This window comes from Rhea americana, unplaced genomic scaffold, assembly GCF_003343005.1.
Source record: "Rhea americana isolate MKP2758 unplaced genomic scaffold, rheAme1 scaffold_239, whole genome shotgun sequence".
NCBI lineage: Eukaryota > Metazoa > Chordata > Aves > Rheiformes > Rheidae > Rhea > Rhea americana.
In genome coordinates this window covers 227,519-254,748 of record NW_028186356.1, presented here as the reverse complement: position 1 = coordinate 254,748, position 27,230 = coordinate 227,519, and the positions used below count along the sequence as shown (strand labels likewise).

Genomic DNA, 27,230 nt, shown 5'->3' with positions numbered 1-27,230 from the left:
TCTCACATTTGTACTCAGCTGATGAAGTATCACTACCTGAAGTGATACGTCAAAAATGTTAAGCACATCTAAATGACTACACCTTCGAACCTAAATTAATCTCCCTGAAGATGAAGAAAGCGTACTTGCGTATAAGAAAAGAAAAAAAGAGGGGGGAAGGGCAAGGAACGAGTCTGCCATCTCACCACTAGGCACATACCAGAAAACAAGACTGCTGCTGTTAAATGACATCTTTAAGGTTTATTCTTGCTTGTAGTTCGCATTTAAGTTGCTGTCTTAATAGAAGTTTGGTACTTACGACTATAATGGATTTGGTAAGTGGAAGAGCTGATACTAATACCCATAAATTGCATCATGTAATGTGTGAATTGAGTTTTAGTTTTGGCTGAAAAATAATAAAGGGAAGGATGGATATGCATCAGGGGAGAACAGACTTCTAGGCCCTCTAGATACTAAATACAATATATATTATCATTACAGGTATTTCTTTAGCTGGCAGCATAAAAAAGGTAGTGGAGAGATAATAAATACTTTCATATTTGAAAGATAAGGGGTGAAATTCATGTGGTTTTAGTGGCAGTAACCACTGCCTTCCYCTCTCTCTTCCTTTCCCTATCTTTAAATTCTAGTTTGCTGCAGGAATGTCATTTAGTCTGCTAATGGAAGCTTAAGTTTACCTGGCGCTACAGTTGCCATAGAGGCTGAGTAAAGAACTGTTAGATGATGAAAGTGACTGCAAGTAAAATTACTTTCAGCTGTGCTATTTTTCATTACTGTTTGCAGATCAGTTCAGAGTTCGTTGCRTTCAGGAACCAGGTTCTCTGGTCTGCCTGAGTACACTCAGAGTAGCATCAAAGTAAAAGGTCAGTTTTGCATTTCTCCAATCACAGAGCTAGCTGTTGGCATAAATTTGAGCAAACCATAAGGGATTATTCTGGCAACCAAGAGTTACTGAGACATCASCATGTAGCTGAAGCAGAGTTTCTAATAACCATTATACATCATTCGGCAACTCCTTTTAACATCAGAGTCCTCAGATGATTACATCCAATGGCCTCATGGCAGCTTGGAGCAACTGGGAAGGAATTAGGAAGCCAGAGAAGGTTGGGAATTCAGCCCCACATCTTGTCCTATAATACAGATGCACATGGTACCAAGGACAGCTTAATAACCTTTAGAATATAAATGGCTGAAAACTAGGTTTATGAGATGTGACAAACATGCTGATCTCTGCATTTTTAACACAACAATTTTCCAATGTAAAGGAACTTTTGATCTCTTCACAAATTAGGCAGAAAGGTGGTAGAAAGTGATAGGGAAACAAGAAAGTATTTCTTCAGTGCTGAAGGTGACCATGGAAAAAACCTCACATACCCTTGCTTATACAAATTTTCAGAGCAGGTTTTATTTAGACTCCCTTCCAAATTATCCTGAGACCCTTTCTGCAGTAGTGTTGATCTGGCTATTTTCAGATATGTTATGGACTTCTCTGAAAGCAGAGTAAATTCTCTCCCTTTCCCTTAATGCTCAGTGGAGAAGCATAAAACAGGGCCAAAGACKAAAGCCAACCCAACCAAAGTACGTTCAGAACACCAGTTCAGGTGTGGTGAATATGCTTAAGTTCAGGCAAACTGAAAGTCATTTTTTCCCTTCAGTGTAAATAGTTACTTATTTATGCTCTATTAAAACTGAATGCAGAATTTTTATTTATTGTTCTTTTAAATTTTTTGTTAAGAATTTCCTTTAAAAAATTGTTACATGTTTTAGTACAGCCAGAAAGGTTATGGGAATTTTGGCTTTTTTCCAGCAGTGCTGCAATAGGCTTACTGCCTAAGTAAGGCTGAACTGGCTCCTGGCTGGACTCCAGCTGGGTGGTGCGTGGGAGAAGAGGTGCCTTGGTGGCTTCAGCAAGTGAGAAGATGCCTGGTGTTCCCCGATGGGCTGGTGACACCATGGGCTCCTCCAAACCTGCTGCCTGCAGCCAGCGGGGCTGGTGTGACCAGTGGACCCATTTCCAGACGGGAAGGTTGGACTGCATCTCATGCAGTTGCTGTGCTCAAAGCATGCAAACTGCCTGCGGTAAATGTGATAGCACCAGRCTTTGTGGTTTCTGTGGGATGGCTGCCCCTCCCTGAACGTATTCATGCTTCCAGAGCCTGCAAGTCGATAGGGGCTCCYGCTCCTGGTCTGTGTAGTCCTACCTCGTATCTCCCTACCACCACAAATCATCCTTCTGTCCTCCCTCGGCACCACTGCTGCTGCTGCAAATCGCTATGATCTCTCCCAGTCCAGCTTCATAACCCACCTTTAGGCCAAGGTCTAACTGTAGGAGACAAGTAATGAGTTATCGGACGTGAGGTTGAGAAGAGGGCCAAGCAAGTCTGGCTGCAGAGAGCAGTAAAATGTCCCTGAAGGAGACAGAAGATGGGTAAGAAAGGGCGGTATGGCCAGTTGAGAGGGGCATCCTTGCAGAGGCTGACAATACACATTATAAATGAGTGTACAGTGGTCCTCATTAATACGTTAATTTACAGTAACCACTGAAACACAGCGTCCTTTGCAACAAGCATAGGGGATGGTGCGGTACAGTTTCCCCTTTAAAAGGAGTAACTTGGGGTTTCAGTGGCAACAGCAAGCTCTTTGTCAGCTCCTCAGTGCAAGTTGCTGAGAATGAGTCAACTCATTTCCAATTCTAAAGAGAAAGTGTCAAGCTAAAACTTTATCCTTTTCCTAAACTTCCTCACATATGTCAGTTTATGCAAGAATTTTAAAATTATTTAAGATTGTTTTAAAAGAAACTGAACATTTTTGCTTTTTTTTCTGGAAAGAAACAAAATCTTCCATGGCTGATTATGAAATATGGATTATTTACCTCCAGACTGGACACAAGCGTGTTCCAATCTTAGAAGTAAATGCATATTTAGACTTTAAGGCATATTGTTTCTCCATGTAAATACATATTTTGGTATACACATTCTTTATAACACAGTTATGTGGAGTAAGAGATTTTGGTAGGCATAACATTTACCATTATTTTTGTAGAATGCTAACTCTGAAAATGTGCAAAAAAGCAGCTTTTACTGATGATTTTTTTCTAAACTCCTGTATTTTAAAAAGAGCGTATCTTCTAAAAAAAATATATATATATTGAAAAGTTTAAAAAAAGCTGTCTAGCTATGAAGAATACATTTCCTGCCAAATTATAAACCCTTGAGAAACTGCATTTGTTTAAGAAGTTGCGAATATCCTTTAGTTCAGTATTAGTATAATATCGTGATCAGCAACTGTATGATTAGAGCATCATTGCTTCTATATATCTCAATGAGATGGTAATTAGTAGACCTGAGTTATTGCACAAGTAGGAACTTACAGTGTTACAGACTTCAGGGTTTCGAATGTGGAAAACAATCTTAATATTCAGTTATTCTGCTTGGAGCTCATCCATTCATTTTTCACATTTTAAAGGTAGGAATAAATRATATTTGATCAGAAGATATGAACAGCATGGGTTAATGATTTGGAGAAGCACAAAACATACCTTGAAATAGTTGCCTAAAGCAAATACACCCCAGAAATTAAAGGGTGAATAGATTTTCTAAAATGTTATTGTATTCAATTCAATTTGCAACAGTCTGTATTGTCCATTCTGGAAGAATATCCCGGTAAGTCCCAAATTGTACAATTATCAGTTTACCCTCTGGAACAGATTAATCAAAGAACCAAGTTTCTTTATTTGATTAATATTGCCTATAGCTCCAATCCTGCAAAAATCAAGGCTGATCGGCTTTATGTAGTAATTAATCAGTGCACGAAGTTAAACATCTCTGTGTCTCTCTGTAGGACTGGAGGCTTAAATGCTCGAATTTCCGTAAGCAGCCTTCAAGAGACAACCCCTGCGGATGCTGACGGCACACGGTAACGCATGCGCCCTCCCAGCATGCGTAGGGCTGAGTTTGAAAATCTGCACACGCGCGCACACACATATTTCCACTGCTGAACACACAGATCTCATTGATGTTTAAATACCTATTTCATCTAAGAAAATGCCATTGGTACCTAGAAATGTTTGGGTTTTTGTTTTGTTCTCTTTTAGACTTGACAATAATTATGTCCTCAGATGTCCACGCTATTCCAGTAGTATCCAGAATGCAAACAGTCAATACTTTAGTTTTTTTGTATTTAATAAAACAGCTGTTTATTCTATTCTGCTGCTGGAATTATCATGTTCTAAATAGCAGGAATCACTGAAACTGTTTATTAAAATACATAATTTTATCCAGCCACAGTATAGAATCAGCTCTCAATTTTGTGTGAGAAAAGGCATATGAGTTGGGTTATGCTTATGCTAACTCTTTTTTTCCTTCTTCATAGAACTGTACTGACATGGTATTTTCTGCAGCACCACTGTTTCTGATGAATGGATTCTAAAATATAGCACTTTAAAGCTGCAATACAAGAGAGATCAGAATTTCAGGGCAGTATATAATATAATTCGAACTGTTTTAGACAATTTCTGTAAAGAATGAATTTTGTCATGTTATTCAAGATTTTAAAAAATGCCACATTTTTGAAAATAGCAATTGTTAGCACACAGCTGAAAATAATATAATAGAAATTGTAAAATCTGTCACTGAACAGAAGTAGCGTGACTTAAGACATTTTATTGCCATATTTTGGAGTCAACATATTTCAGTTTATACCCTGCATCTGAATTAGTCAGTAATGACAGCAGATTCACTGCATAATCTGCCTACATCTTAGCATGGGTAGTACATACTTAGGAAATTCAGCATTTGCATTTTCAAAAACTAGAATATTTGTAAGCTGAATTTGGAACTGCTGAGTTTGTGTAGTGCTCATCTGGTATTGCTGGCTACAAAAACTTAGTATTAGGAGGAAAATGATTATAGTAACTGTACCACCTACTGGAGTTCATATATAAAGCAGGTAGATGGAAAGTAAGTTAATAACGTAGGTAGTTTTTTATTACTTTTGTCTTCAACAGCTGGTTTGTAACCAAGTCAGCCTCTCAGGGGTCAGTGGGAGAGCCTGTATCCAAAGGCTGTTGGACATAGTCAGATCCCAGCAATTTACATGGATGACACTTTCAAATTCAGCTATAAATTGTGAACAGAATGTTGTATTAATGCTATATGGAACTGTGTTTCTAAAAAAGAAAAAAATTTAGTAATATTATATACTATTTTGAAACTTGTTCCTTCACTGAGTTACAGAGAAGTTAAATGCTGTAGTAAGATACTCGTACAGTATTAGTACATCAGTAATGAAGTTTTGCCTGTAAAGATGCATCCATCACTGGTAACATGCACTTAAGTACAGTTATTGGAGCAACCTTGTTTTAATATATATATGTATTTATATATATATATAATATATATAAATCTGCTTGATACTTTATGTAATTTCAGATATCTATTATTTAAAAGCATCCTTTATCATTGCTAAATTAGCCAAAACATGCAATTCACATAGTTTTGGCCATAATAAAAAGAGACTATTCAGCTTCTCACATATACAGCCATTTAAGGATTTTGATTTAGAATGACTAAGGGAAAAATTGTTACATTCACATGGTGTCTGAAAATAATGTGTGTTCTATTTTGTTATGGCAAAACTAGTTTTTACAGAGATCACCTACGTATTAGTGATAGTAGATGGAAAAAATAAGAAGTCATTGGTGCTATTCTTGACTGATGATTGCCTAAATATACAACATTGTAGGCTAAGCTTGAAGCAGTGCCATTACCCACTAGAGATGGAAGAAGAGGTTTTCTTTTAGCCAGTAGCACCTTTGTCCTCAATTAGAGATTAGTTATGCTCAAAAGGATGCTTTAGCATTTCCCAAAACACATTCCAGATTTGTTGGAGAGGAGGAGAAAAGAAGTATTTTATAAAGGCACACCCATGCTGAATTTGCAGGAAAAAGAAAAGGAAACGAAAAAGCAGTACTGCACAGTGCAGTTATAATACAAGGCTCATTCTTGAAACCTGAATATCATGCTATAAGAAAATCTAGATATGTGTAATATTTTGCAGAAATATTTTGAAGGCAATATTATTTGTTTTTTTAATCAAAAAAGAAAAAATGTTTCTGTGTAAAAGTGGATAGAATGTTATTTAAGAAGGGAACTGAATATTTGTATTGCAGCCTTAAAGAAGCTCATTTTTACTGCAATATTTTTTTTGTAAACTAYAGTCTGCAGCTCAGCAGACCATGACTGAATGCTTTTGAAAACTTGTAGATTACAAACATGAAATCACAATTAATATCCTCTAAAAGTAATTTCAGAGCTTTCACGTCTTAAAAAAGGACAATGTGTACTGCTTCACAAGGTAATGCAGCTAATCAAAAAAAAAGGAGTAGAATTAAAGTATTTACATAATGAGCAATTCTACAGAAGGCGATCATCCCCATGTAAGCACTGCTGATTATATCCCACGCTGCTTTTAACAAACTCTACCAGATTGGATCCAGTCATCAGCACTTTCAGAGAATCCTTAAAAGCCTTTTATGGTTCTTTACATTTATTGTAGAATGATGTTCTTCAGGTAGAATATGCTGGTGAAAGAGGACAGTGTCAACACAAGGGACCAGCAGGAGAACACCACTTCCGCATCGCCAGTAATCCCGTACTGGGCAGTACTTGGAGCTGCAGAGAGAAGAACAAGGGATTAAGGAAAACTTCCACTCCACACCCCAAAATTCTTAATTTTACTTAGTTCTGGTAAGATAATGTTTTAGAACAGTGAAAGCAGTCTTCTGAAAACAGAAAAGAATGCTGCAAAAACAGAAAAAAATCCATGCTACAAAACCAAGTAAATACTGGTAAATATTGCCTTTTAAAAATGAGATTAAATCATTATTAATGTAAGCATTTAAAAACTGGCATATTTAACATCAGATGAGTGCATCATAGTTAAGCATCTGAACAATTTATCTGTTTTTAAGTTACTGAGCATTAAAATGCCTATTGAAATCAATGAAAGTTGAATGCATTTAGCACTGTTGGAAAACAGCTCATTTTCTATCACTGCCTAGCTTTAGAAGTCAAACTTTGAAAACTTTGCTTAGCTGAAGAGATTTATTCATTTTCCGTCTCTCTGAAGAAATTATCTTTACCTTCTTCAAAGCAATGCTTTTCTCAAATTCCTAAGTAAATATTATAATAAATGCATGAAGAAGAATTAAAAATGTAACAACATATTTTGGAGAAACAACTGAGAAAATTATTTGTAACAGTCATGATTAGCTTGTCTGCTGGCCATTTGGACTGGGACTTCAGCACAGGAAACAGCTTCAAGTGTAAACCATTGATTTTGTTCTTGTAAAATCAAACAGTAGAAAATAAAATGAACTGTGAAGTCATCCTAACCTTACCCTAAGAACACAAGATTATTTCTGCAGCATATCCACATTTTCTGTCTAGCGCCAGGGAACACAAAAGCACTGGATTTTGTTCTTTAGTGCTCCCCCCGCAGCTGGCAGCGCCACCGCTCCAAAACTCTCCCGCAACTCATGTTATCTCTGCACTGCCAAATGCTAAACTTGCCATTCTGTCAGATCAGGTATTTTTCTTTTAAATGAGAGAAGCAATTAAATCACTCATTTTCATGTCTACTGCTACTTACTCTGTTAATAGATTCCCAGGAATTCACAGGTATAACCTCTATTTTCCCCTGCTTGAATGGGAAAGAAAATGGTACTAAGCATTTTTGCAGGTGTGCGGGTGGCCTTGCGGCAAATGTTCCTCCAGATGTGCCATGTTCAATTTGCATGAAACCAGTCACTTGCTACTTGGTTTGGGCCCTATTTTTACTAGCGAATTTTATCCTGGAAAAGACTGAAATGAATCACAAATGGAATTTGAAAGTGTGAATCAAAACGTGGACATTCTGTATTCATCCTTTTTCAGGAAGGGAATGGAGGTGATATGGTACCCTATAAAAAAGGAGCACCATCTCTGAGCCATCAGCTGGCTCTCCCAGAGCCCAGAGGTGCCCCCTGCGCCCCCCCAGGACCCAGGTTTACAGGAGAGGACTTCAGTATGACACGTGCTGCTGCCTTACATATGATAAATGAGGTCAAGGTAAAGTTGCTCAATTCCTCTGACTATCTGAGTGCAAGACTTCAGGAACATGTTCTGCAGTTACACCACTTGCAAAAAAAGAAAGTTAAACCATCCATTTTTCAGTCTTGCATCTGCACTGGCAAATCTCACCTGCTGTGTTACTGCCCCATCACCCTCCCTGGGCAGCACTGCCCTGCTGCCTAASGCGACTGGCCAGCAGCTGCATTAATTCAGTAAGAACAGCATTCATCACTGACACGTGCTTGAAAGTGGGATGTCCCAGGTAATACTGAAATGYTCTTCCTACAGCACCAGTGATGCTTTGGTGCTGTATCTGGTTGTCCTGCAACTGCCCCTGTTTGTGACAGCTCAAGAAAAGAGTCCATTGACACATGCTATTTCATCATCATTTTAGTGATATATTCAAAAGTTAGGCTGTTGATACCAGAAAAGATCTTTTAAATATATATCTGGAAATCTACAAATTATCATCTCTTACTATATAATTTCTACAAGGAATCTGACACATTTATTAATTGGCCATTTAGAATTATTTTTTAGCTATTATAATCCCATTTTAATTTTACTTGCTTTTCTGTGGTACCTTTAAAACATGTTTAGCTGCAAATGCTCAATGATGTATCTTCCATCCTCCCAACATGCTACAAGGCTGGAAAGCATTGTACCCATTTTATGGATTGGAAGGAAAGTGAAGCATTCAGATGCAAAAATAAATCCACAGCACCAACTAAAAGTATCTTAGTTCCAGAACCAAATGACTTGCTGAAGACTATACAAAAAGTCTGCCAAAAAAAAAAACCAACAACCTCAAGCACTAGCGAGGAGGAGCGGACTGTAGGGGACATGGGAGCTCTGCGCCCGGCTCTGCGCTGCCCCGTGGCTCCGGCAGTGGCCGAGTCCCAGGGATGTCCGCGGGCCTGGGCTGCACTCACACGGGTGGCCAAAAGCAACTGGAAGGACAAAGCCTTTAACACCCAGGGGATTTTCCTCTGAGCCGTGGGTTTACGCAGCCTGTGGCATCAGCAGTGCTCCAGAGGCAAAACCTTAGGTGTTGGTGGGGTAACAGAAACCAAGAGAGACTTCGGGAATGTCAGAGAGACATTGCTAATGGCTTTTCATAAGGAAGCTCTTTCAAGGCTGCGAGACTGTGAAAATAGGATATAAGGTCCTAAATCACTCAGGCACTTCTGAAAATCCAGGCTGTCACCTGTATGTCTTCTAAAATTGGCATAATTAACTCATAAATATTTAGAACCATTATGTTAGACTGTATTGATGTAAATTTGATCCAAGCAGATATCTGCATTGTGCTGGAGGCATTGGGAATGACGGTCAATATGTTTGTAAATGTAATGGTCATCCAGGCATCAAAGTGGAATATTGCAGTTGGACTTGTTCCTCTGTTCCCYTTTTCAGGTGGAAACACACTGTGATCTGAAAGGTTTGATCAGCGCTGACCAGGACTGTTCCAAACAGTCACTCTGTCATTTTGCACGAAGAAGGGACTTCAGCGGAGATCATTCGTGGCCGCGGTGCAGCTCTGCCATCCTGCACGCGCACAGGTGAAGCAAGCTCGCAGAGACAGAACTGCTCTGGAGCAAACACAGGGAAAGCCCTTTTTTAAGGGCACGTGTACATTTACTCTCACTAATTAACTGCAGAAGTGAAAGTATAGTTTTAGGAATAAAGGAATAATTTAGTGAAAGATGAAAAAAATTTCTAATTATGTTTAATTCTTCTAAGCAGCAGTGTCAGAGCTGGGAGGAAAGTCTTTTTAGGATACACAAACCACAGTCCTGCAGAGATGGGTTACCCCTCTTGATATGCTAATGCTAAAGTTGACGTAAATTTTTTTGTGTTTACTACTGAACAATGTTTTTATCTGAGTGCCAGATGTGGTGGTGTTCAYTCACCAAAATGAGTAAAAGTTCAGGTATAGCAATATTTCACTCACTATATATATTTCATTTAGTCCTAAGATGAGAAAGTCCTTAAGTTTCTYATTGAAAAAAAGAATCAAGGCCTTTGCAATTTGTTTTACTACGTGTCTTAAAATCCACTTTATTTATAACATAAAATACTAGATCATATGTTAGTTTATATACRCTAGATTCTGTAAACTATAAACTATTAGAGGTTGCTCATAAGGTCAGAAGTGTGTTAGAGGATTTAGAGGATTCACAGATTTAAGGAAGTTGTTTTAACYTGCTAATCTCTGAGCAAAAAACTTTTAAAGACAGAAGTTACTCCTGAGCAATACATATGTTTGTTAAGTAACAGTAATTTTACAATATTGTTAAATGACAGCATTTTTTTAGTCTAAATTCAACATTAAAAACAAATTCCCAGTTCTCTTTCATCCTTGCTTGCCTTGGCTGTGTTGTGCCAAAAGGTATACAGGATGCTGTCTGCTTTGTAAGGCTGCTGCACGGGAACTGTGGAATGGTTGAGGAGTATGAATATATCTCTCTAAATGCTTTCAGCTGTTTTTTAAAGATTGATTTTTGACAACTKCTGCTGCAGGTGGGTGGCCAGTGGTGCTGCGGTGTTGGTTTGCAGGCGCTGGGAAGTCCACGGCGCAGGGCAGCGTCCGGACCCAGTGTGGTACGGAACAGCCTTCGCTCCGGCAGGGTCGCAGAGAGCCTCCGACCCGGGACCYGAATCGTGTCCCAGCCACCTGACATAGCCATGGCCACAGCCGGCTGCTCTGAACGCTGTATGAGCAGGTGATAAGGACGTCAGAGACACTGAAATTGTTAGTATCTTCACGGAACTATGAATATTCAACAACTTACATTTTTTGCAAAAAACTAAAAGCCATTGCAAAGGTTCAGACTAGTAATTTCTGGTTTTCCGATGTTTTGATTTTTGGTTTTAGTAGAATAGATAATTCTGGTGGTATATCTTGCTTAAAGTATCTTGAGTGCTTTCACTGCATAGTTGGGACTCAAATTCTAGTCAGACTTTATTTACCCGGAGCAATTCTGTGATGGCAAGGATCACCAGATCTCAGCACGGTTGATTTTACAGATGCTGGGAGATGTTTGCTCTGTCGCAGGTGACGGAAGCAGTGCAGTGAATTCAGAGCGTGGAGCCAGGGCTCAGCCGAAAGCGGGGGTGGGCGGACTCACGCACGACGGTAAAGGGATAATGTGGACTTAATTTCCTTAGGAATTGGCCTAAAGATCTCCTAAAAAAGGGCTTTAAAGAAAGACCAGAGGAAATGGTGCATGGCATAATGTAGAGCAGGGACTAAATTAAAAAAAATCAACTTCTAACTTTTTTACCTGTTAGCAGAACTGACTTACAGTTATGCTTATTTTATATTAAAAAATAGGCAAGGTGAGGAAAATCTAAACCATTAAAAACAGGATAATAGTTTCCTTCACAAAACATTTAGAGGATGATGTGCTCTGTATAGTAGCATCTGGGACTCATTCGTTTTCTTCTTAATGCCCTACAAAGTACCTTGATGTTAATATGTCTGTTTTACCCATTAACTGAGCACCGCCGACTCCCTTTTCCTCAGTTCATGTTCTGGTATCCAGAGCCCAACACTGAACTTTCAGGAGAATTTATTCTCATGATACAGCTAATCCTACTCCGTAGACACAGACTTTTTAGCGAACTCCAAAGTTCTGGCTGTGCTAACGCAGTAACACCTTTTTCCCCAGCTGTGCTCACGTAGTAACCTGGCTGCTTGGGGCTGGAGCGCGGCTCCAGTGCTCGCGCCTCACGCGGCGCTCGGGCCACCAGGGCTCCCYGCTGCCCGCGGCTCGCAGCTTCCCACACTCTCCATCACTCAAGCACTGGCAAAATAACCCCCAGATAAAAGAAGGCGCTAGGTAGCACTTTGGTGCTTCTCTGCTCCCACTGCAATTTAACTTTGCTGTATTGCAGTAAAGATGAGTAATACAAATAAACACCTCAGACCACTCAGCACTGATACACACCRGTGTCTGATGCTGTACCTGTTACGGAAGGGTTTATGTTAAGAGGAGCAGGAGGAAAGAGGCTGTTACAGAGAAACGGTTGCAATTGCTGCGGTGCGGGTTTGGGGCAGCTTTAGCTGAAAGCCAGCAAGGGCTCTCGGGGGCCCGAGCAGCGCTCAGGCGCGCGACCGCTCAGCGCGGCTGCTGGCGAGGGGCACCAATGCCCGTGCCCCTGCCAGGGTCCTGCCCTCCAGCCTGAGCGATGCTCAGCCACGTTTCCAGACTTCTCCAGCTAAATCTGACAGGTTTTASAGAAGCCGAAGAGCAGCGGTGTGCAGTGGAAATACCCAAGACTCTGCCAGCGCTTGATCTGCAGTGGTCTGCAGGGAGAGCGAAAACAAACAGTAAAATGTAAAAGCCAGTTCTCTCAATACTGCCTGCGAGAGCCGCGCTTCGCTTGGACGTTGGTATCGGCGGGTCTGCGTTCCAGACCATACGGATGTTGTATGGATTACTCCGGCACGTAACATCTGTGCTGCCTAAGTCTTGTACCGACGCCGCTGGGACAAGCAGCTATTGCTTCGGTAAATGCTATTTTAGATACGAGTTGCAGAATTTGCTTTTCTAACTAACCAAYGTCCCTGGTTTTGTGCAAAACTTGCTGTGCAGCAAGCGGCTACTACCTGGTGCAGCCGCACTGCCGGGCTCCGGGGAAGCCGGGTGGAGCTGCTCCGGCCGGCAGCTCCCGGAGCAACGGCGYGAGGGGCCYCGCGGGGCAGYGGCCGTGCGGGAGCTGCAGGCAGCYGGGGCAGAGAAACGCTACTGGCGTCGGCAGGGCACGTCGAGGCGGCGCCGCGCGGCCCCGGCACAGYGAGAAGCGGAGCCCGGCGGGGAAACGGGCTGGCGCGAGCACCCGGCTCGGCGCCCTGGGCTTCCTTTGCACTGAAAGCCCAAAGACCGACAGCAGTAATAAAGGAGCAGCAGTTGTTTCACTAAAATCACAGCCTGAATGTAGGAGTAGCAGAGAACAAAGCAATCAAATAAGGAAATAAAATAGACCTGTGGGTTTCCCCAAACCTTGTTTGCTTTTGCAGGACACCGTCTCCTGAATTTTAAGTCTTGCTGGAGTCTGAATGCTAAAACATAAACTTCCCTTCGTTTTGTACACAGAAGTGTGAGATGCATGTTACTGTAAGTGGGTCCTTCCTCACGGTGTGGCATCTTACTAAGCACAAGAGTATGTGATAAAAAAAATCACTTATTTTTTCTTCCATGGAAAAAGGTTCAGGTAATAAAAAAAAAWATTTAAAAGACCAGATGATTGGATCTTGATTTTGAAGCTTTCACCTATACATTTAGTTCAGTAGCTTATAAACATGATTAATGTCAGGGCTGGACACCAATTTGTTGTCTTACTAAGAAAGGAAGTTTCTGTGATAAGTTAGTATGACAAATCAACATTAAATTTATTACAGAAATCAAGCTGCAAGCTCAACCATACTGTAGGTGGAATTTTATCATATAAGAAGAGTTTCTGCAAAGTAAAGATAATTTGAACTATGGCAGCTCTAAAAGCAAGTAGGAAATTATGCAAATCTGATTTCCTGGGTATGAATCAGTACTGTCTGTCTAAAGCTTATTAAATCATACGCGGTTTGGTTCAGCACAAAAACAGTAGGTGGATGAATGGGGAAAAATTACACATATATTTGTGTAAATAAGAGAAAGGAGCTCCATTTCCCAAAGCTGCCTACTCAGAGAATTTGATGTGAAAGAAGCCTGAAGGAGCGAGAAGTCCAGAGGAGCTCAAGTGCCCACGTTCGAGCGAGCTGGACGGAGGGCTGCGATCACCRGTGGTAAAACCAGGCTCCGAAGCGGGGGAAGACCGGGGCAGGCGCCCGGTCCCGTGGCCTGGAGCGTCCTCCCGGGCRGAGAAACGCCCTCCCTGTTTTCCACAGGAATCCTAACGGTTAGCAGGAATCGGAGCGTGAATCGGCTTTGAAGGGCGTTTTTGGACTYGTGCAGCACAGGAGAGGTGGCAGCGTTGGAAAGCGAGGCTGGTTTTCTTCCCGTGCCCGGCTGGAACCGGCGGCCGAGGGCTTCGGAAAATCCTGCCTGGTCGCCGCGCATCTCGGCTCTGACTGCTGAAACGCCCAGGCGCCTCCGAAGCCCGGGCAGCGCCGCCCTCACTCAGCCGGTGGCAAGTGGCTTGCAGCAGCCACGGCGTCTCCGCACGCGCCTGCGCCGCAGGGCTCGAAGATCATGTCCGGCTCCTAAAACCTCCGGGAACCAGGGCGAGTTTCTGCAGGGCATCTGCTGTCACCTCCCTGGCGTCCTGCTCACCGCCTGCCTGCTGCCTCGCTGACAAAACGAAAGTTTGTTCCCAAGCATGAATAAAATTCTGTAGATGTTTTGTGGTGTTCTAGTAACTTTAAAAAGCAAACAAACTTGCTCCTAAGATTCAAACATTCTTGATTTGTTCTGCTTACTCCTTCCTTTGRAATGAATCAGTATTTTATCACTGCTAAATAATGCTGGGCAAGAGCATTTCCTACTTGGACTGGTTAATATTCATGATGTTTTCAAGGTTTTCTGTGTCACATTTAAAACTTYAGGAATGAATGAAGATGTTTGTTTGAAAACAGCGTAAAACTTACTTACAACTTCTTACTTTTTCCACTAAGATCCTAGCACTGAAGGCAGTTTTGCACACATGCACGACACCCTGGCACACGCAGTCCTGACGTTGGCGCAGTGAAATAACTACAGAGGTACCTATGAGCAGATATTAAATAAAGGCAAGAATTTGTTTGACTCCCTGATTACATCTCTAGCTATCGTAGGCATTTCCATAATTCCTACCGCCATAATAACGGAGCACTACGTTTACCACTGATTTTACTGCGTGCAGAGCGCCCCGTGCACAGACGGGTGCGAGACACAGCGGTTGGCCTTYGGCGAATTACCCGTCTACCCAAAGACTCTCAGTCAGAACAAATCTTTGTAACTATCTAAAATAGAARCCAAGGGCAGATTTCTTGGCTGCTCTTGTGCTGATCTTGCAATGCAAATTCAGACGGAATCTGCGCCAGAGCCACCATAAAAGAAAATGAATCTTTATCTAGAAGATTAAARTGAGTTTGATGAAAACTGGTGTTTGAGAATATAAAATGATGTCAGATTTAGAAGATGCAGCAGCTTTAAAACTTCTCAGCTTCAGCTATGGCAGGATGAAGCTTGTCCCCACACTGGCTCCCGCTGCGCAGGAGCCCCTCGCGGCCGGGCGCCCCGTCCGGCCCTCGCTGCCAGGATGCGGCGACGTCCCGCAGCGGAGGAGCCGCCCAAGACCCCGGCCCCGCAGGACACGCGCCGCCTGCTCCGCGGYGCGCTGCCCCGGCGCTGTCGCCGCCCGAGGGGAGCGCCAGCATCCGCGCAGGGTGCGGAGGCGCGAGCGGTCTCTGCCGTGAGGCAGGAGCGGGCGGGTACGGACAAGGCTCAGCTCTGCTGCTGCTCCCGGCTCGGTAATTCACTGTGTTATTAGCTCTGCTGCGGCAAAGTGGCTCCGTTTCTTCTGCTACATCGACGCTCAGCCCCTTTCCCGGAGTCGTCGGTAAGAGGGGGGATCCTGGTGAAGAAGGAGGTGCCGCCACCGCCGGCAGCGACCATATGGCGCGCGACCGCCCGCTTGCTGCCGCCCAGCCAGAGCCTTGGAACCCCATTTACCGCGCTCCCCCACCCCCCTAATTTAGAGATCATTCTACATAATCTCAATGCTTTATAGCAGCAAGTAGTTGTGAAAATATTTCAGCACTCTCTTAGCACAGATATTGGATTATATTCAGACTTCTCTCCCAGTAGTGATAAAAAGAACCAAAGTCATATTATATCACTATCTCTAATTAATACAAGAGATTAAGTAAAGTATTATGCTGAAATGTGCTAACCAACATCTCCTAACACCAAGGACTGCATTAACCAGAAATAATTACAAGTTTCAATTCTGATGCCTTGTAGACAAAAGCACGGACATCTCTAGGCTGCCTGAACAAGCAAGAGTAATTCTGTTAAATGGATTATATGGAGAGATGTTAATAAGCATTTCATTCAGCTATACTCGTTAATGATTTATTGTGGGAAAGCCTTAATAATAAGTTTGTATGCAAAATGTGAAAAAAAAAGGGGGGAAAGGATAAACTAACTCAAGGTCAAAGCACTAAGAAAAAGAAGATGAAAAAGAGTGGCCTGTCAGCAATGTTTTTTTAAAAGAAGCGATTGTAAGATAATGGGACTCTCAAGTCTCTGCTGAGTCCTGCAGATAACATCTCTAAATACTGTTATACTTKAAGTTAGTTGAGGATTTATAGCTTTGGAGGAACGGGCCGACAGTCTWTAAGGAGGCTGAATTAGCGAGCGAGGGGAGGCAATCGGCTCGCAGAGGGCCAGAACAGACCGAGGAGTGTTTTGACCGAAGGAAAGTTTGTCAGAAGAGAACGCACGCTCTGCCGCGAAGGCCAGCGCGGGCTCGCAGAGAGCTTGACCTTGGGAGAACAAAACCTTAAAATCTTGTACAAAAATGAATCAGCAAAGACACCCATTTGTTTAGTCTTATGCAAATGCAATCACTCCCAGGGCTAAGCGCCCAAGGCATGAAATTCACAGTGACGGAAAATGCACTCGTTAAGTTAAATATAGCTAAATCTGAATGAGGAATGAGGAGAGGTCCTTTCAAATTAGATGCCAGATGGAGACTTTGATTAAACAAAGCTTTGACCGTCACAATAACACTTGGCAAATGCTGATAATTTAAGTAATTTTGCAAAGTATTTGGACCATGTCTGAAATAGCTGGGAGCAGGAGCTGATGACTCAAAAGCTCCTCTCCAGCCTGACGTGCCCGTGTCACCAGCATGAATCACTCAAACTCGGCGTAATGCCAGAGAAATGTGCAGCACGGCCCAGGCCTGTCCCCGGACATGTTTCAAATGTAAAACGTCTGCATTTCAAATAAAGGCATACATTTGTAACAGCTTATTTTGTACATGGTGGATGGCTAACCTGTTTTGCCTATCGCAGTGAAGCAAGTCAAGAGAAGAAATCAGGGAAGGGAGATGAAGCCCCGTCTTCCGGGAGAGTGAGGACCATTTCCCACAGTGGCTCGCGGGGTGCTGAAGGGTGTTTAYACGGGTGTTTATACGGGTGTAATGAAGTGTTGAAGCAGACTGCGCTGGCTGGGTCCCTGCCGACTGGCAGCGCTCGGGTGTCTCCGCGCGTTATCCGACATGGATAACGTCAGAAACGAGGGGGCAGAGGCCGGGCGAGCCCACTCCCGGCAGCTCATCCAGGCCAACGTGTTACTCAGACACACGGATCGCTCCTGCCTGGCCTGGGGGAGCCCACTCGGGTGCTGCTGCACCGGCGCCAGCCTCCTGCAGGCACGAAGTCGGYGCGGGCAGGAGTTTGCGCTTGTTCCTCTCGCCCCGGCGAGACAAATGTATCTGCAGGTCCTGGGGACAAGAGATGGGAAACACGGCAGGAGGTGTCTGCCAGCCAGCCCTGCTCGGGCGGATTTATACGACTTACTCCTTCCCTTTCGCCTAAGATGGAGCTTATAAGATGCAGCCAAAACCTGTGAGGTCTTTAAGAGAGTGTTTTGTCCTGCTCTGAAACGTCTTTGCAGAAAGAGCCAGAAGACAAGGGCCTGAACAGGAGGCGCCGCCAGGGCCCGTCCGGCTCCTCTGCACGCACGGCTGCTGCGAGACGAAGAAACTGAAAGCAGACGGCTCACGTGGACTTGTTTCTTCTAATTTAAATAAATAATAAGGCATTTTTTGAGTTTTAAAATATGAACACAGATAAAATATTTTTCTTGTAAACATAGAAKTAGAAAACAACTGGTTTTAATACTAAAATGTTAATGCTTAGTAATCTTAAATACTTCAGATGATAAATACACAATCAGAAGCTTTTGAAGTGAAATGTGTGTGCGTGTTAGTGTGTACCTCTCTGTATGCACYAAAAATAAAAAATAAGTATTTCTTGTTTCAGTCATAAGGCCCCATTTGCGATATGTGCYCTCTTTAATTAGATACAGATCCTTAAACATCTTTAAGGACATCTTTAAGGATGTTTCGTGCAGCGAGAGCACAGGCACGGGCTCGGGTCGTACATTACTGAGAGCTAATCTGTTTTCAAACTTGCATTTTAAACTTTAGCATAAGTGCTGCCAATAAAAAGTAGCCCTTTATAAGCAATTATCACACAGCGGTACCTAAAAAATCCCTGTACTTACTGCTGTCTAATTACCTGGTCTTGCAGTTGTTCTTGGTGGTGGTTGCAAACCGGGACTTTTGGGGGAGGCCAGAGCAGCCCCTTTTGGTTGCTCCATGTTTGTGTACTTACTTACAGGGATTCAAATATTGCATGAAAAATGGGCACTGGGGACGGGGGCAAACTCTCACCACCAGCAGCCCCGAGAGACGCTTCGGCAAAGYGGCTGATCAGCGTGAACTCAAAACCCTCGGGTGCAAGGAGAAAGCGCTGCAAGCGCCTCGGCGGGAAGAGCAAAATTCGAAGTAGATTTAATGAATCAGAGGAATCCTCTGACCTCTGAGAAAAAGAAATAGAGATTCAGTAATGCCGAAAAATCTGCCCTTTAGCAAAAACAGTCAATTGCGCAAGTCCTGGAAGAATACTACTTGACTCTGGCCGGTCTTCAGAAAAGCCTCTGTTAGTACAGGGATCCGTCGGTGCCACGTTGCCGTGAAGGGTCAAACGCTTCAGCGAGCGGAGCGGCTGCGGCTCGAGGCGCCGGCGCGCTGCTCCCGCCCTGCTCCGCGCTRCAGCCCCGCTGCAGCCGCGGCGGCTTCGCTCAGGAGCGGCAGAGCCCGGCCGGAGCCTCCGGAGCRGGCGGCGCGGGAACCGCGCCGAGCGGCAGGGCAGGCCATCGCCGACGAGAGGGGCGTCATCGGACGCGTGTACGGGGCAGCCCCGGAGGAGACCAGGCAATGAGCTGTCGTCGCTGGCCCCAGCAGACGGGCCGAGAGCAGCAGGCTGAGACCGCGGGGAGCAGGAYCCAGCACAGCTCTGACGGAAGCACGAGCCCCGGATCACGTAGGAAGGATGAGGGAGTGGTAGCACCGCAGATGCTTAAGAACAGAGTGGACAAATATCCGTTGAAAGTAGCAACAGAYGCCACGACTCCTGCCTTTGGGAGCGTGTCCTAGATGGTCCCTTCCGGCGTTTTTTAAATCCAGGAACGCATCGTGACTGGAGGTCGCCGAAACACTCACTTTTTTCTGGAACCTGAGCTAGAATAAGCTCCACAGGAGGAAAAGGGGGCAGAGCAACGGCTGGCAACGCAGTGCAGGCCCAAGGAACAGCYGGTTACACCGGGGTCCCACGGGCAGCTCCCGGCTTTGTAGCACGGGATGCATCTGAAGAGCCATTCCCCTTCTTCGAAACTGGCTCCAAATTCTTTCATGTGGCTTAAGGACATAACTGCTCTGCACAAACTATGCTGAAAACTTTAAACAGATCTTTAAATCTTTTTGAAAAATGAATAGGAAGAGCACAGCCGGGATTAGCCTTTGCCCGTGGCTCATCRAGGCTCTGCCACTGCGTTGTACCTCGTGATTCCCCTTGTAAATATATTGAGATCTATCTAAAAAGCAGTTGTTTGGCTTCCGCTGGGAGCAAACAGCGGGCGGTTTCTCCAGAGCTACTCTTCTTGAACGTGTAGGAGTTTTCTTATCTCAAGGGTGCGTTTATCTTTGGGCAGATGGTGCTCCCAGGCGGGCTGCAGTCGGCCAGCGCTCGCCCCGCAGCTCGCGCCCCGCGTGCACGGGCTCTGCTCGCTTGTGGTGACACGTTGTTAGACCAACCACGGTCTTCTCATCTCCTTCCTCCTTCTCTCCTTTTTCTTCACATAACAGGAACAACAACAGATTTAAATAATTTATATAAAATTTGCAATTTTAACTCATTTGTCAGTGTGATCAGACCTATGAGACTGTAATTATAACTAATGTTCCTATATTAGAACTATTAATAAATTTACAGATCTCTAATAGTTTCTATAGCTTGAATTATTACCTGACTTCCTTTCTCTTGGAGTTTGTCAARCTTTCCTCCCCTAACAATACTGCTCTCCACTTTGATTTTGTGACTTCTTCAGAAGTGCAAAAAGAATATATTCGAGAATTATTAAAAAAAAAAGCTTTTTGAATACTATTTCCTGTATTATTTCAGCAGTAATCTCTTTGGTAAGGTCACATTACCTTCAGTGACTCAAATAACTTTGCCTTCAAATAAAAATTATTCCTTAGCCCAAAGCCCAAGTTAGCAGTGCTCTCTGGAATCAGATCCGCTTGAGGTCTTTGGAGAATATGAGAGAGATCTTGAATAAATGCAAACCTAATATAGCTTGATAGCCATTGCCATGATCTACCAGGCATTAATGAATTAGAAACATAGCTAGGATTTCATAATCAATGTAATGCCTATTTAATAAAACAAATCCAAGGAATGATGTAATTTTAAACTAAAAAATGCAAGAAAAGTCAAGGAACGTTACCCCGTCGCTGTCTGCCGCGGCTCTGTTGCGCAGGCACAGCGACAAAGCTGATTCAGACACGAATCTGTCTCGAAGGGCCCTGGCGGAAGAGCGAACCAAACCGCCCGCCGCGCCAGCCCCGCGCTCCGCTGCGCCTGCTGCAGGCGCTCTTGTCGCCGCTGCGCCGGCAGCCCGGCGCGCCGCTGCCCCGTCCGGAAATAACGCTGGCAGCAGCCGGGTCAGCCGGCTGCTCCCTGGCGGGGGGCTCCCAGGTACCCGAGCTTGAGGCCCCGGCTCCCGCGCGCAGCCGCCGCTCGCACCTGAAGCCGCGGGCTGGGCACGTCCTTAGAGCACGGCGGTGCCACGCGCTCGCCGCGCTCCTCGTTGCGGCGCGGCACGACGATGGGGGTCGGGGAACCAACACCGACGGGGGTGCGTAGTCCCAGGGCATGTTTGACGAGGCTGGAAAGTACTGCGCTTGGCAAAGAGAAAAGAAAGGCCCCGGAGAAACCATCCTCCGTTTCACCACCAGACGCTTCTGTGGCCATTTGGAGCCGGATGAGTTTCCTGGCCAAAGCATTTATTCATTGAACTGAGAATTGCACGATTGATTATTTTCTCATTGGAAATTACCATTGCTTTTGAGAAATAAGGCGACACTGTCTTGATACCAAGTTGTGTGAGTTGCACAGGCTACGGCACCCTCCTGCCTGCCAGCGGAAAAGTAATTTAATAATGCTAGCAGCCGGCAACGCCGGGAAACGCAGCGCACGTTGGCCTCCTCTTGCAAGAAAGCTGCTCACCACTCGAAATCGCGTGTTGTAGCTCCGCTGGGGAAGGATATGGAAAAAAATGACTTGGGACAGTGCTGGCTGGACACAGCTGGGGAGGTGGCGCGTCCCAAGCAACCCTGATGCCAGCCAGCTTCCCGCGGCGCTGCGGCACAGCAACGGGGACGTCACCGCTGTCATCCCGGCTCTCGTCRAGAAAGAGGATTTTTTTGTCTGTATCCGTAGTATGATTTAACCACTGTTTCCAAATGATATGCTATTTGTTTTTGCTGATAGTCATCAAGATCGCTGCTTTCTATTTGAAACCTTAAAAACTTGTTTTATTATTTTAGGCTTGCAAAAATATGTCCAGGTGCAGTAACCTCCCTATTACTTGTCAATATTCAAAAGTAAACATTTTTAAACTTATTTCACCAAAGTACTTACTCAGTGCCCTGTGCGAGGCAGTGTTGCACCCACCTTGTGCTTGCCATGGGCAGGAAAATACAAAACCAGCTTGCATTTTTCGAATCTAAACCCCTTTGCTTTGGCTGGAAGAGCTGCAATAGGAGCAATTGTAGCRGTAGACTGGGATAGCTATAGAAAAGGATCATCTCAAGGGAGATCTGCAAGCAAGAAGCAGCTAAATTATCATGAAATAATTCAGTGTTATTATGCAGCATTCTGCCCGTGCTGCTGGTCTGCAGCGTGAGGGCTCACGGCTGGGACCATCCTTCTGCCTGCAAACAGCCAGTGTGCAGGACGCACTTAGCCCTGCGCCTCTCACCGCCCAGAGCGGTACCAGAAGAGCAACCACAAGCGTACTGCTTGTTTAGTCTCAAATTGAATAGAAAAGAATACCCCAAGGGTAGACACATCAAGTCCAGAAAAAGCTGGCACGGTTTCGCGTGGAAGCGCCGCGGCCCTGCGGATTTGCCCCGGTCAGAGACGCCCCGTTCTGCCGAGAGCTACGGCGCGGCCGGCGAACGGCGGCAGGAACCGCGCCGCGCGGCGGCCGGGCACCGGCACGGGAGTCGTGCCGCCGGCTGCGCCAACGGCCCCCGTGACGGCGCGTCCTGCCTTTGCTGCTGCCACGGAAGAGTCTGAGCGTTTTACTGCCACAGAAAAATTTAACTTGGGAACTAATTACTTTAATTTCATAGAATTTTTGGCTCATCTGCACACTTGACAATTATTTATGACTTATATTGGCAATTAGAGGTTGGGTTTTATGCTGAAATATTGTAAATAGCTTTGCAGACATTAGCTGAACCTTCTAATCTTTACAGGAAATGAATTTATTAGTAGCTAATAGGGGAAATATTTGTACTTCTGACCTTTTGTAAGGCATTCTTTCTATATTTTAAATGATGGGTTGTCAGAATTGTTTTTCTCAAAATGAAGTGTGACATTGTAAATAAGCTCTAGAATTAAGCASCATATTAAATCTGCGTATTCAGAGTACTCACTATTAATAGTTCTCATATATCATTAAGATTTTGTTGGTTTTGCTACATCCAGGCAATGTCATATAACATATGGTGAATGGTAATTTTTTACACAGAACTTTATGGTTTCTGGATAGTTTCCACCTCATTCTTCTGATCTTCACAAAGGATATTAAATTAAACAGGTTAGCACAAGATTTCTTGCCTTTTTTGGTGACTGTGTATAGAAAAGGAAGTTTTGCTGRAGGAGCTGACAACTTTTAAATAATTCTTCCAAAGGGGTACTGCTCACATGATTTTGAGAGTCTTTTTTTTTTATTCAGCTATTCTGCTGATTTCTTAAACATTTTTCGGGGTTTCTTTCAGTTATATTTCTCCATATTATATATATTGCTCCAGTTTTATACACGTACTAGAAACAAGRCCTTAATCCACGGAAGTCCACCGCTGAACCATGCTAATACCCAATCGATTAATCCTCATTAGTGCTCTCATTAGACAGAAGCGATGGACGATGCAAATAACCGCCCCGGCGCTGCCCCGGCGCCTCCGCTGGACCGGGTTCGCATCCGGCCCCCTCGCCGGGGACCGCTGCCGGGGCGGGCGCTGCAGCCGGCCGCCTCCTCCCGCAGAGCTTCCCCACGGCTGCCTCCAGCGGGSTCAAACAGCATTTAACCGCTCGTGGATTTCAGTGACAGGATTTGTCACTTTGAGCACGCAGTTYGTCACCCCGCCGCGCGGCGCTGCGCCTGCATCGGGCGGCGGCGGCTGTACTCGCGGGCCTCCGCTTCWCGAACGGCACCGATCCGCTGCCGGAGCGGAGCGGAGAGCCCGGGACGCCCGGGCGGGTGAACGGCCCGCTCCTCCGCGCGGGCCCTCGCTGCGCCCGCCACGCTGCRCCGCGCTCAGAGACCTCGAAACAACGCCTGAAGCCCATCCAGAAAACATACAGAAAGTGCTTACAATCTAATAAAGTCATTTTTCCGTTTCATTCAAATGCATCTTATACTAAAAAGTATTTCCCTGAAAAAYGGTGTCTTGCAGGCCATCAGCATAAAAGCTCATGTAACCAAGAAGTCTAATTTTTTCTTCTGTTTTTTTGCTATCACAACGTACAGGCGGACAAAGTGATGCTCAGAGCCATGGCCAGAAGCGTGCGGATGAGGAGAGGGACCCGCTGGYGGCCCTGCCGGGCTGGGGACCCTCCAGCCCACCCTGCACCGCTGGCGCCTCCGCTTTCCTGCCAGAATYGCAGAAGGGTTGAGRTCAGAAGGGACCTCTGGAGATCATCTGGTCCAACCTCCCTGCTCAGCAGGGTCACCTAGAGCATGKYAGACAGGGTTGCGTCCAGGYGGGCCTTGGAGATCTCCAGAGAAGGAGACTCCACAACCTCTCTGGGCAACCTGGTCCAGTGCTCCAGCTGCGCTTCCTGATCAGAATAAATTAAAAATGAGCATTTTGTTGAATGAGGAACGGATGCCTCATACCTCAGAGGCACAGTGATTTATGAGGACTGAAAAATGGTTAAGGGCAGGTTCTTGAGAATACCTTCGTGTGCCTGAGAGGAGGCGAGGGGACGGGGCAGCCTCATGCCCAGCGCAGCACCGGCACTGCTCCTTGGCGCCCAGCTTCACACCACCTTCCTGGGGGGGGTTGACTTTGTTTTTTAACCCTGTCCCCTCCAAAATCCCTTCTGCTTTCAGCTCTCCGTGTCTGGTCACCCGCTGACGCCTCGGACCCCACAGGCCACGCTGCTCTCTGCTGTGCACGTTTGGGGTCACYGCTTACATCTGCCCCCCACGCTTTGTTTGCACAGGTCATCTGCACGGTTTGGCGGCTGCTGCCGCCAGCTCTTCCCCTTTCCCCCTCACTAAGCCCAGCGAGACATAAGCTGCTTTTGGAGTCACAGGCGTGCGTCTCTCTCGAGTGTCCTGCCTTTCTGGAGAGCTGCGCTTCCAGGAAGATGGAAATAGGGCTGCATTCCTTTAAAAAGACCTCCTGGTCTTTCAGAAGGGAGCTGTTGCCCGAATTGCYGCAGTTTGGCAAAAAACGCCTCTGGCGCAGGTTATATGCGGTGCTGGCCCAGCAAGAAGCCCGGCGGGCGGCATCATTGCTGCTGCCGTCAGGGGCATTTAGAAGGGAAGTCCTCTCAGCTGTTTTTTTGAAGTCAAAGCCATGCACCCCTGCCATCGCGGCGCATGCTGGAGGGAAGTGCAAGCTGAGGTACGTATCTTGGCAGCGAGGAGAACACCCAAAAGAAGCCAAGGTCCATCATTTTGTTTCAGTGTTTGGCACAAGAGCCACCACCGAAGCCCTAGCGCCCCGGCGGTGCCACGGTCCAGGGCTTGGGGCTTGTGCGCACGCCGTGCCTGCCGCCTCCCAGCACCGGTGGCGCAGGCACAGCTAGCTTCCGAGGAACGCAGCCCGCGCAGGACRACCCACAGCAAATCCCGGAGCACCACCGACCGCTTGGGCCGCGCTCCTGCGCCCGGGGTGATAGTGGTGCTCGGGTCTGTACAGCACCTAATGCACTGCTGCTCGGGACTGAGAMTGAAGTAACAGAACAGTCGGGTCCGCCGGTTTTGGCGGCTGYTGGCCTGCTATTGCCTAGTGCAAAAAGCTTTCTCTTATTCAAATCTCTGACTCTCTGCAGCTGAAAATTTTGAAATATTTTGAAAAACTTTCTTTTGAATGAAAACCACCTTTAAAGTTTTAACTGACATCTCTGCAGGTTTTGTGGCTCCCTAAAATTCAGAGGTTGAATTACAACCCGCCTCAATGGAAGTCCTGCGCGGGAGGCGGAGCGGAGCCCAGGCGAGCCGCGCTGGATGAGCGGAGCAGCGCTTCCCTGCTTTCCGGCAGGCAGCGCGCTGCCAGCGCGGTGCCGGAGCGGCGCGGGGCCCCCGGGGGCCCGGCTCCTGCCGCCGGGCATGGCCGCAGCCCCGCGAGCCGCGCTTGGCCCACCGGCAGCGGCGTGCTTTCTCCCTGCAAACCTTTCGTTCTGCTTTCTTTTAACGGAGGAGGCCAATTTGAAGAAAAATGTATCACATAGGCTTGAATTTCCTGATGGCATGCTAAAGATCTCACCCAGAAAGTATAAGGAAGGACCAAATTTTTTAAAAGCCCAGTCTGCAAGTGCTAATAAGCCCAGACACAGGCGCAGAGATAACCCTCCTGCAAACACGCGCTTCGGACTAGGGAAGTGCTCCGCAGACCCTCTGCTGTCTCTGGCTGACAGCTTTCAGCGCTCGCGCAGACTGCTGGCACTTGCAGCAAGATGTCCACGTTGCACAGCGATTCTGGGTGCCTGGCAAGGGACCAAGATTCCCCTTGGTGAGAAATTCAGATACCGAAAAGACAAGATGAGAAACGTAGCCCGGAATGAGATGGGTAGCCTGGAAAGACGCCAGTATTTCTTTCCTACTCAAAATTTAACAATCTTTATTTGAATTTCTTCAAAACTGACACGTTTGTGGATTCTGCAAGTTGGCATTTTCTGACAAGTTCCCTCTCCGCCGCCCCCCTGCCCGCCGGGGGCTTTGCAGCCCGCAGCGCCTGTAGGCACTCTCCTGCTGGGCAGAGCCTCGGGGCCCTCCCCGAACCACGCGGTTAGGTCAACGTTTAGAAGTTCTGCATGTGACTACACGTCTCAAGCACATGGAGATACGCAGATGTGTTCCTGCAAGGATTATTTTAGTCAGCCAGTTCTGGCCAATGAGACCTTCACATAAGACGTAGCCTTAGGTGATAAATAAAAACAAATACTGCTCTCTTTTTGTTACTGRATTGTATTTCGCTATCTCCCGCTTGTCTTTTCCTCAGCCATAATGTCTCCCTAGATGCAGATTCTTTTCAAGTAGCTGCACTATGTCTTGTGCTGTCTATGGTGCAAATTGGAGGGTTTTTCYTTCTGCTCTCAAGCTGCTGAAGGACAGGAGATTGGCGCTGTTGCACGTGTACGCTGCCTGCTATAACAGAGTGCTCTGGCCCACCGAGCGCGACCTCGAAGCAGTCACACTGCCCGAGTTCAGCGTCACGTACGCATGCACCCGATTCCCAGCAYAGCCCTAAATTACATCCGCAGACGAAGAACAGAGTGTCAGTACATGGATCACTACCCCCAAACTGCCTCGAGAAAAGATATTTCCTGCCTACGCGTCTCRGTACTTTCCTGGGGACCTAAGCGCTGCTGGAGGGAAGGAGGTGCAGGTGCCCGCGGAGCGCTGCCGCACCTATTCCCCGCCGTGGGCGCCCGGTCCCCCACGCCGGGCAGACGGGGCGTCCCTCGGAAGTGGCCGCGACGGCGCCGTGCTTTAGCCGCACCCGTATCCAATAAGCCGATGCTGAAGCCATGGGCAGTACCTGTGCCAGGGCCCCGGCGCGCCAGCAAGCGTGAAGCGGAGCCCTGCGCTCGCGGCC

General features: G+C 45.9%; 1 protein-coding gene across 1 annotated transcript in view; it reads right to left on the bottom strand.

The window, feature by feature from the left end:
* Positions 1-6,076: 6,076 nt before the first annotated feature.
* The window catches only part of NEGR1 (neuronal growth regulator 1), a 134,333-nt gene continuing 113,179 nt past the window's right edge, over positions 6,077-27,230 (bottom strand). The window contains exon 6 of the mRNA XM_085306349.1: positions 6,077-6,671. Within this exon, the coding sequence (XP_085162475.1) occupies positions 6,547-6,671 (125 nt within the window). The 3' untranslated portion in view covers positions 6,077-6,546. The remainder of the gene's footprint in view (positions 6,672-27,230) is intronic.